Source organism: Hyperoodon ampullatus, assembly GCF_949752795.1.
Source record: "Hyperoodon ampullatus genome assembly, chromosome: 11".
Lineage (NCBI taxonomy): Eukaryota > Metazoa > Chordata > Mammalia > Artiodactyla > Ziphiidae > Hyperoodon > Hyperoodon ampullatus.
Window position 1 is genome coordinate 52,848,515 of NC_136924.1, and position 11,541 is coordinate 52,860,055.

The 11,541-nt window shown below is 37.1% G+C and overlaps 1 protein-coding gene across 2 annotated transcripts; it reads right to left on the reverse strand.

The window, feature by feature from the left end:
* Positions 1 to 1,044: 1,044 nt before the first annotated feature.
* Positions 1,045 to 11,258, reverse strand: SLC38A2 (solute carrier family 38 member 2; the record flags this gene model as incomplete). 2 transcript variants are annotated; one of them, XM_079715045.1, is made up of 15 exons in its annotated part: positions 1,045 to 1,490; positions 2,806 to 2,903; positions 3,008 to 3,152; positions 3,495 to 3,619; positions 4,200 to 4,300; positions 4,417 to 4,496; positions 4,900 to 5,067; positions 5,159 to 5,217; positions 5,614 to 5,696; positions 7,119 to 7,200; positions 7,331 to 7,423; positions 7,511 to 7,584; positions 10,508 to 10,623; positions 10,772 to 10,853; positions 11,143 to 11,258. In XM_079715045.1, the coding sequence occupies 15 exons, from the start codon at positions 11,256 to 11,258 to the stop codon at positions 1,392 to 1,394; spliced, it is 1,521 nt and encodes a 506-aa protein (XP_079571171.1). In that variant the 3' UTR covers positions 1,045 to 1,391. The 2 variants fall into 2 exon arrangements, with proteins under 2 accessions (XP_079571171.1, XP_079571170.1); XM_079715044.1 differs by having other exon boundaries at positions 11,131 to 11,258.
* Between the last annotated feature and the right edge of the window lie 283 nt (positions 11,259 to 11,541).

Consider the following 11,541-nt stretch of genomic DNA (forward strand, 5'->3'; position numbering starts at 1 on the left):
GGGATTAAAATAGGAAGGGTGATCATGCAGTCGGACCAATAGTTACACTCAGGTTGCACTGTTTTCCCTAGCTAACCATTTGTTGGATGTAAACAAGTAATTCTATGTTGTACAAGAATGAGATGACAATCCAGTGCACATGAGTTTTTTAAAAAGCTTACTGCATGAGAAACCCAGTGGCCTATACGAAGAGAACTTATATTATACCAAACATTGGTGTAACCTATGGATTAGACCTCTACTGTAGACAAAACATGAACACAACTAAACCATACATTGTCAAGTAATTCACACTTCCAGGAGATGAGCATTTTGAAGAGTTGTACTCTCTGGGTAGAATAGTTTTGGCCTACAGCCGTCAAATGCCCATTTTCCACTGCTGGAAGCAATGCCAAAAAAGGGCTGGCCCAAAAAAAACCCGGAGCTGTTAACACAACTCTGGAGACAGATGCAACTGAATAAACCCTGTTTTACCCAATTGCACTATTTGGTACCTCAAAATTAGTTATTTTATTTCCCACAGAAATATCTGCATTATCTTCCATTCTAATAGATTGAAGCCATAAATATTTCAGAGTCTAAATGAACCAAATTATTTGGGGACAGAGAAGAAAGGTGATGATGAGAGTTCATCTCATTTGGTGTAGCCACAATCAACCAATTATCCTTTCATGGTGAAGTCTGAATGGAAAAAAAAAACTATGCTCCTATTCATGGTACAATGTTTCATTACATCATTTTCTCTAAAAATTATTTTGGGTAAAAAAAGTATTTGGCTTAGTATGCCTACAAAAAGGCAAATCATTTCATAATACTAGTATTTGTTTTTAAATAACAATGAATTTTTTTTAACAGAATTCATTGACAACTGCTTTTGGACAAAGTTCAAAAAAAGCAATTTTTAAAGAGTAAAATAGTGCTTCTGAGGTCTTTAAATATTTTTGGTACAAAAAAATAATAGTATTTTTCCCAATGGTTATTTCAATACTTTGCTGTAAATTAAGAAGAATTGTTTCTCACATCGAATGGTTCCATTAGGCACATTCAAGTAAAATCATAAAATATCCAAGTTAAACAATGACACAGCCAAACATGTGGCTTGATTAAAGTTAAGAGTTCGTCCATTCTCTGGAATGGAATAAAATTGTCACTTCCCTTAACCCGAGACTCGTGGTTTTGTTGTTAATATCCGTTTCTATCATACAGAATAGTTTCTTTAAAAACAAAACAAAACAAACAAAAGAGTTCACTTATTCTGCACTCAGAAGAACCAGCGAGGAATCTGCACTTCAAAAGGAAGTGAAACTGAAAACATTAGGTGAAATTTCATAGTAGCTGAGAGTTGACTCAACACTGGCATCAAATGGACTATCGAGTTTTAGTGGTGCTGGTTAATGGCCACCTCCGGGGGCATTGTGGACCCAATCCAACACAATCAAGGCCATGCTTCCGGTCATCACCACTACGCCACTTAACAGGAAGAACAGAGCCTGCAATGAGCACACGGAGAAAACTGATCAGCAAGCAACAAAACACATGCTAAATATTCCTTTTTTTTTTTTTTTTTTTTTTGCTGTATGCAGGCCTCTCACTGTTCTGGCCTCTCCCGTTGCGGAGCACAGGCTCGGGACGCACAGGCTCAGTGGCCATGGCTCACGGGCCCAGCCGCTCCGCGGCATGTGGGATCTTCCCGGACCGGGGCACGAACCCGTATCCCCTGCATCGGCAGGCTGACTCTCAACCACTGCGCCACCAGGGAAGTCCCCTCTTTCTACTTTTAAAAACAGTCTTATAATTACGGAAAGCATGTCCACAATACTTCACAGAGCTACAGTTTTACCTTGCTAAAGATCGTTAAACTGTCTTAAGTGAGTGATCAAGGGGTTATCTATAGAGTACTAAGTAACTGTATCTTTGAAACCTTCCCAAACTTTCCCTTTTCATTCCTTTGTATGAAATGAAAGGGTAAACAATTTTCTTTGCTAAATAAATTATTTCATATAACAGAACTGGACTGGGATTTTTACATTTTTTAGAAGGAAAAAAATTTAACTTACAAAATCAAATCCAAGTCATCTTAAAAATGCAGCCTGAGTCGAAGCTGGAGGTTTTTCTAAGAGACATGGGTAGGTCTACTCCTAATCCTACCCCCTTCAGTTACTGCACTACATATTTTACGTGAAATAAGATGATAGTTGTTGGTTCATAAACAATTCTAGTATTTTAGTCAGACTACAATAGTAGTGGCCAATAAGGACTGAAATGCAGTCTTTCTCCTAAATCTCCCCACCAGGATCATTTGTGGTTAACATACCATACTCTTTGTAAAATCAGTCGTTATTATACTTTAAAGTGTAATAGTAGCCCCCTCCCTAGCCCCCAAGCTTTGCTTTGAAAATGGTTAGTCTCATTTGACTAAATACCCCATTGTTTCTCTTTTATACACTCTAGGCTCATTTAAGTGCTGGTCACACAGTAGGCAGTCCAACAAATACTGGTTAAACAACGTTGAAAGTTGAGTCCGTATCTGTATTTTACACTCTTTATCTCTATTACTATTTCTAAAATATCTAATAACTTTCTTGCAATTAACTTAAGCATACATATTAGATGGCAAACCATCTCTCACCTCCCCTCCTCTCCCAATCTTCCATCTGTGAAGTACACAGTTACAGATATATTTGTTTACTGGCAACTTAAAATGAAACTACAATAAATGACATTTAGGAGACTAAAATTAAAATCAGTTGAGGAACTTCTGGCATTAGATTATTATTATTTCTCCAGTCATAATCTCTCACTCACCCCAATCTTTTGTACAGACTTCATAGGTTCTTTCTTCACTAACTTGATATAAAAGGCAGATGGAAGGATAAAAATTAACATAGCAGCTGCAGATGCACCTGTAAAAGAGCATTTACCATTTCTTAAGAATCACTCGTTATTCATTTTTTAAACATTAAAATCCCTGATATTTCAAGCAACTTTGATACTTCCTAAAACTTACCAATGAAACCAAAGATATCCCTAATAGTTGGTACAAAGATGACAAGTAAATTGGTAAATGCCAAGATAGACATTGTAATGATACTATGACGCCACCAACTGAAATCTTTGGTTGCACACAGCAAGTGAGTTACGGAACTCCGGATCTGCAAAAATAAGTGAATAAATAAAAACTGCAGATTTAATTAATGAAAAAAACAACCCCCAAATAACAGGATATATATATCAACTAGCAGCTATTTAAATACTAAAATTGTACTCCTCCTCAATAGCTGAACACTAGAAACATCACTGTGTCTTCAATTATGGAAAAAATGTCCCAGGATATGTTTTAAAGATGTACAAAACATTAAAAAAAAAAAAAAAAAAAAACTTCAAAAACCCACATCAACTCCATACTGCTGTAGCAGTGTTTCCCTTCTCCCAAAACATAGAAATCACATAAATCTTCATGTTTAACAATTCGTTCCTACTGAAAGGTTACTTACTGGGAAAATAACTACAGGTACTGTCAGGGTGACAGCCACCAACACAGCCAAACGGACGACGAGGAGCAGAACATCAGTTCCCATGACGGAAGAGTAGGTATGAAGCAATTCTGACTCAACGTGTTCTATAGAGAAAGACCAAGAAAAAAAAAGCTTCAAGTGTGCTGTCCTCTCTGGAGATTAGTTAGAAAATCTAACTTAATGGCAAAATCTGCACCAAAGTTATTAGCTACTCACAAAACGACTATAAACTAAGAGGTTAATAAGATTAATTTGGAATTAGGGTTAAGGCAATTAAAATAACATTGAAAAAAAGTTTCTAAATACCAAGGAGAGATTTAGCCACATGACCCCCATTAAAAACAACAGGAGCTAAATAGCTAAATCCCATGGTTTGGCTTACAGTGTGTGTGTGTGCTGTATTAATCTGAAGGGGGTGGGAGAGGAGAGTCGGGCTGAACCTAAATGCAAGCACACCACATAAAAAATGCCATCGAATGGCTAATGGTAGCTTTGGGAACCTGGACTCTAGAAATTACTGACTCAATATACGCTACAGGAAATTCCAAGCTCTAAATACAATCGTTCACCACAAATATGAAACATACCAAAACAGACCGAGTTTTTAAAGTGACAGAAGTATACATACAAAAGTATCAATTTCATTTCATTAACTATCCTTTTTGTAAACTAGACATTATTTACCATAAAATGTCAGGTATCCAAAGAGGGCAGCAAGCAGGTACATGAGAAACATAGCAAAAAATGAAATCTTGGACACGTTCATCATTCTTCTACGGCTGCGGCTAAGCAAATTCAAAGGAAAATACAGATACATATTTTAGCAGCAGTTATAGCATTAATTTAATATTTTTCTAGTTTTTCCAATAAATTTATATAAAAGTAGGTAAAAAGCACTCACCCTTTAAGCTCTTCATAAATGGGAAGAACAGCAGGATGACAGACAAATGAAAAGGTCAGAATTGGCACAGCATAGACAGTCTGCAAAAAATGTAAAAACTTCCTTAATATCCTGATATAACAAACTCATGTTATCACAGTTCTGCAGCTTGTATTTATATTTATTAATCTTAGAATCAAAGCCTAAAATCATGTTTTCTGGCATAATTAGCTCCTGCTCTTCTAATTTGTTCACTAAGTGTGATCGATATCCTCCATTTCCAAATGTATCAGTTATGAACATCAGATGATCATTTCATCTCTCAATCTATTTTAAGCTACAAACCACTTTCTTCTCAGTCCTCAATAATGAGCTAATCATGTTTCCTAAAGGGTAGCTATTACCTGATCTTCCTTTACCTTGGGAGTGTTTTAAAATTTCTAGTGGGTATTTCCCCTGTTTTCTTCCCTAAAATCTTTCTGAGAACACAAAGATTATAGTTACCTGTGAGTTGAAGATAAAATAATGTGGTTGGCAAGAATCATCTTCGGTCATATTAAAAGCCACAGCAGGTGCAAAAGCTGTTGGCTGTGCTAAGGTGCCGTTTACTGTTTCATTAATTAGAAAAGCAACTTCTGCAGGACAAGAAATCTGAAATTTCTTGCAAATCACCTGAAAATACATTATTTTGCATTTGTTAGACTGAATAATGTGACAGGGCTTAGAAAAAGAATCTCTAGCTTTAAAGAAAAATTATACCTACCACAATCAGAAAGAACATCATACACAACAAGGAAAGGCCACTGGTGTACCCCAAATATCCTGTAAGGAGAAAAAAAATTGGTATTAGTTTACTAAAACAGGTTTAGGGCAAATATAACTCAATTCTGCTTGCAAGACTTCAGTGTGGACACATCTAATTTCTAATTCTTATATAATAAGATGCAGAATAACTTAAAAATACTTGTTAATAACTAAATCAATAACAACTATCCTTTTTTATTTTTATAAAGCACAAGGTGTTGTAAATGTCAACAGAATATTTGGGCCCTTTGGTAACCATCCTGCTAGAATTTTTCAAATACCTACAAGTTCTGAATGCTGAAATTCACAAAGGTATGTTTTCGGGGCTCTTTAGCTCTTATTAATTTCTATTAAGAGGAAGCCAACTAGCTGGTGAGGCTCATTTCAATTCTCTTTAGAGATGTGTTTGCTCACCTAAATTCCTCAGCAGTGACAAGGGAAGAATGAGCACCAGTGAGACCAACAGAACCAAATAGTCACCGTTCAGATACCACAATCTGAGTTAAAGAAAAGAAAAACAAGGTCACAACCAGCCACAAATATACTCAGAATAACATACATTTCTTTTCACAAGACTCGTTTTATACTTTAAAAAAAAGACAGGCTTGGAAAGAGTATCGCTTATTCAAAAAGCCCACATAGACAGAATAGATTTCTAACTTTGAGCGCTCAATGAATATTCACTCAGGTTAGAGATGGGATCTCAAACAGTGTAACTTTTGTCCCACTGTTTGCTCTGGGAAGGCTGCCAGCTGATTCATAACATAAAATGCTTCTTACAGGCTTGATACTAATGTAGGGAACAAAGCGGCATTGTTAAGCCAGTAATCTTATCTTTAAGCATTTTTAGAAAACTGTGTGCCAACTTCGTCATAGCTTTAGCTCACTTTTTTTGATGCTGGAAACAAGGAAATTTTAAAACAAGTTTCTTTCAGACATTTGTTAGCAAATGTACTTACTAAACATTTCAACAAGGAATTTCTCACACTTCGATAAAATACATAGGCAAAAACAAAACAACAAAACCCAGTCCCCTAAAACAAGAACTTATTCCAGGTTGCCAAGAGTATGTTGTGACACCTTGACCCACCTTGACTCCAATAGTAAAAAGATTCCTTCTGAACTCAAGAGAAAATGTTATGCATCTCTCCTAAGAGTTCTAGCAATGCCTTTTCCTTTTTAGGTAATCAACTACACCATTTTAAATCACTATTTTCAAATTCTAATTGCGCTGTCAATTCTACTCTGCTCACTTCAGCAATAAAGACCCCCCCCTCCACAGAAAACTAATATTTAAAGATCAGCTTACTAAACTAAATTTCAAATGCCAGAGATAACCACACCTCTCTATTTTGAGATAATGAGCTGCATGTAAGCTGTGAAGTACATTATCCCTCCTCATGTGTACTTTAGATAAAAACCTGTTAGTCCACTCGGATGAATAACTTCGCTAGAAGGACAAGGTTTGTACAGCGTGGCCATACGTTTTCTGGTATTGTGCATTTTAAATACATGAAATTTCAAATTCACAAAAATCAGACAGGAATTGATTTTTAATGTAATTCAAAATGTTAGTCCTAACTTAGGTTGGGGTATGAGTTATTCAACTATAATTTCTTGGGACAGTAAATATAAAGAGAAAAGGTAAGTAGTTCCAGAAAACCTGTTTTCACACACAGGTTAGAAATTTGTTATTCAGAGTTATAGTACTACTATAACTTGTCCTATAACTACTATCTTTGGCCTTTCATTCTCAAAGTTTCAAATCAGTTTCTGGCAGGACTTCTTGGTCAGTTTCAACAGGAGCATTTACAAAAAATAATTTACTGATAATCATTTTGTATCCAACTTTGATAAAAATGTATCTAACCATTTTAGACTGTAATTGTTTCTTAGGAGTAACCTTACTTAGCACCTACCCAGTTGTATCTTCAATGTTCATTAATGCCTGGATCACCAAAGGTAACTCATATTTCACTATGAAGAGGTAGCTTGACATAGCTGGAGGAAAACAAAATTATACCATTACAAGTGCAAAATGTGGCACGTGACACCAAAAGTAACGTGTCACCACTCTCCGCTACATAAAGAGCAAAAAAGTCTACCCAAATCGGCCTTTAAAAATTCTTACCTCCAATGTTCTGCATTGTAATGGATCCAGAGGCTGCAAGCTTTCCAACCATTCCAAATGCCTTATGTCCCAGTTGTTCGTATAATAAAGACCCTGTAATTTAAAGAAAACAGAAACATGAAGAAAGTATTTTATAAGAGGAAGAAAATCATGACAGGCATAACTAGGATGCTACCATACCTCCTTCATTGGCAGTCTTCAAAAGGAGATGAACAGAATACAGGGAAAATATTGACACAAATGTCAACAGGATTCTGATGAGAGAAGGAAAAGGCACAGGGTTATAAATAAGCACGTCTATATTTAAAAACAATTCTTTTTGGCTTTATTTAAACATTAAACATGAAACTTGTCCTAATATTTTGTGTACTAGACAGAATGCCCCCAAGGACAGGTGTTCACTCTCCTGGCTAGAGTATCAACAAGTTCTCTTACCTGGCACTAAACATGACTGCATCATGTCTCAGGTAATAACTCTACAGTACTGGTTAAGAACAGGGTTCACCCACTGAACCAAAGGTGCTGGGAGACACTGGAAAACCTAACCTTTCAGTGGTAGAGTTACAAGAATTATATTTTGATTCTGGCACCATGATAATTAGCTGTGTACTTGCCACTTCTCTGCATCGTATAGTTCCTTTTATCTATAAAATGGTTTTAACACCTGCCAGTTACTTGTGAAATCCAAATGAGACAGATTCAGGAAAGGTCTTAAGACTATTTGGACCACATAGATAAGCAAAGGAATGGGACTATAAAGGAAGTGGAGGGAAAGATACTGACATGTTAAGTGTCAGGCACAGCTTTACAAACAAATGGGCACAAATCAGAGAAGTAACTACTGGAACCATATACTACATTGCACACCATGGTATGGAAGACAGGCCCAGCATTGTCAGTTAAACAATGCCTATGCTAGAACAAGCAGGCTATCAGTCCGACTGGGCTGTCCCCTCCCTCAGTCCTTTCGCTTGGATGGAACAGGAGAAAAAAAAAAATAGAATAGAGAGGAACTAAAGGTTCTCTACTAAGTCACTACGTTTTCCTTTAGGGTACACGTCCTCTCTCATTCCAGCTTTACTTCTTCCCCCCAGGCAAGCCAAGAAGAATATAAATTTCTTTTTATTAAAAGGAACAACAACAAATCAAAATCAGGGAAATTCATAGAAAACTCTGCAAACAAGAAGACAGTCACATTTTCCAAATTCTTTACTGGCAAACTGAATACAGTACCACATAAGGTCTGGCAAAGAAACTGATGTCTGTTAGTTAAACATAGGTGGTAGCATTAAGCTGCCATTCTAATGCCCAAAGTTTCATGGGGTGTAATCTGCAGTGGAAATGACACAATCAGCCTCATCTCTAACTGGACAAAGCATGGCTTAATCAAAGACAATGTTCAAAGTGTGCTGACAAATTCAGTCCTTTCTTTTACACAGAAAGGACAATGAGGAATGAATAGACTTCATAACCCTTGAGGTCACTTTCAACCTCAAGTTGAGTCTACTTTATAGGGTAAGCTACAAGAGTTGTTTAACCAGATGATAGCAGCCATGTGGCTTTTGAACCATTTACGTCTGTACCTCCAAATATACGTTGTAAAATACTGATGGATTTAAAAACTCGCTTTAGCACTCCTGATGCTATTTAACCATTTATTAAATGGTTAATCATCAAACATACAGACCCTATTAGAGTATAAATAATTTCAAAAGTGCAAGGGTAACATATCAGAATTTTGCTTTCTCTTATGAAACAAAGGTGCCATATTATCTCATGTAAATTCTGCACCATAACCACACTGAGAGCATTTAAAAACTGCCTCCAGTTTTTATATTAAGAGTTAGGAAGGGTTTCAAATATTTAACAATGATGCCATTCAAGTACCCCACTAAAAACTTTGAAACTCTCAGGTCCTTTCTACAAAAATTCCTGGCTCTTGGTCTTAGATCTCAAAAAGCCTCATGCTAATGAAGCAAGCTGAGTGAATCCTAGCTTCCAAAGCTCAAAGGCATGCTTAACTTCAGTGTGGAATTTCACCACAAAGCAGAGCTTTGCGAAGGTCTGCTTTTCTTTTCATGAACATTCTATTCTGCTAGAAAAAAAAATAACTTGAGTAGAAGGCACCAGTCAGTGAACTAAAACATATCTGTAGCAAAGAGACAATTCGATGCTACATGTATATGTGGTTTCTTTGCCTGATAGTAAATCACACTATCTTCCACTGAAAGTTCCTTAGCCAGGAGCCCACAGAACCCCAATCTTGGTTGCTATGATACAAACATCACTGAAAACGCATACTAAACTTCACATGTATTTTTCTTTTATGCTTGTTTTTTCCTTGGAATAAGGTCCATACTTTTACATTCTCCAAAGGTCAGTGACCCCCCAAATGGTTAAAAACTGCTGTTCTAAAGTCTTCTACAGCTCCAAAATTCTATTCTAGGTATTTACGCTGGAAAGCACAGGAGTAACTAATTCTAACTGCACAACTAGGGGGGAAAAAAAAGGCAATTCAAAGCAGGTACTTATTAAAATATTCATCTTTTGCTGTGGCAATCACATAGACCTGGAAGAGATAAATATTAAAAAGAAAACAAAAAATAAATTTAAAAATCACATATGGGTTGCTTTTCAGTGTCCAGAAAATTATGACTCACTTTTCTTAAAACATGTTTTAGGTTAGACCAAATACCACCACACCCTATATATTTAAAAAAAAAAAAAAAAAGTTGTTTTCCTTATGTACAAAAGGAGTCACAGGTCCTTGGGGAGACTGTCAATTTACCAAACTGACTTGAAGGCTACCATTGCTTTTTAATATTTCTTGCTTCAGAGTTTGCCAGAATAAAAATTCTAACCTGGATTTATCAACAGTTCTTTTTAAATATTCAATCCCTGTTCAACTGTAACTATCCCCTTTGACTTAAAGACTTTTTGGTTCAATTATCGGTTTTAAGAGTTGTCCTAATTTTTCCTACCTAATTGGCTTTTTTGATATCATGCAGTTACGTAGCAGAATAAAGAGATTTTCAGATTTCTCATATCTTAAATTTTAAGCAAATGATTTTTAAGTCAACTACTTCAACTGTAAATTCAGTCTCTGGAGCCAAAATATATGTTGTATCATCATATTTACTGCCCTGCATGGCAGACTCACTACTTACACATACTTACATAAAAAGAGCAATTCCAGTATTAGCCATGGCATAAGAAAGCCCAAGGATTCCACTGCCCACAATCGCATTGCTCAGATTAAATACTGACATTCCAAAGGAAGTAGTACCTGGATGCTACATAGAGGGAAAACGATAACCAAACATATAACAATAATTAAATGGAGAAAACCAGCTTTGGGCAAGTTAGATTTGAAATCTAAAAGTAAAACTATTCTTTTACTCCATAAAGCCACAGAAACATAAATTATTATTTTTAACTTACAAAGTCTGTTTCATACTTCTTCTTCCCCAAATTCGATTCAAGTAAAAAGTTCTGGTTTTCAGGATCTACATCTGCATAATGGCTGCAAAAAAAGAAAAAAAAATCCTAAATTGTATTGAAATATACAGAGGAATGCTTCAACACAAAACGGTCCCCGCGTTAAGCTGTCACACACATCTTTACTTAAATGCATATTAAGTAGTAGTCGACTTTCACACGACACCATGTCATTGCAACAACCGGATAATCTTCCAGAGATTACACGCTCTCTCCAAACGCTACAGTAATTTAAAGCAACAGAAGAAGAGTTCCAGGTAAAGAACCTCCGATGCACACAAGCCGTTTTTGAAAAAGCACACAACTTCTCCCACCTTTTCAGAGCAGCTTGTTTGGTGGGGTAGGAGTAGTTGAAGTCACTGTTGGAACTGTAGCTGCTGCTGTCCTCATCTGGGGAAATACTGAACCTTCCCATTTCGGCTTTCTTCATGCTGGGCGGCAGGAGGAATCAGGCGCAGCGAGTAACGCTGGGCTCCTTTTGTCCTTGGAGATGCACGGGCCCGCGCGGCTGCCTGTGAAGGTAGAGGCGGCGCGTCAGGACTGCAGAGCCCGCCCTGGTCACGTGACGCCGCCGGGCGGCGCTGCTAGGCTGATTCATCCCCGGCCAGGCGAGTGGAAAAGTACCAGCCGAGCGCGAAGGGCGGGGGCGCGCGCCGAGGGGCGGAAAAGTACAGACCGCGGAGCCGCGGAGAACAAAGATGGTCCCCCTGCAG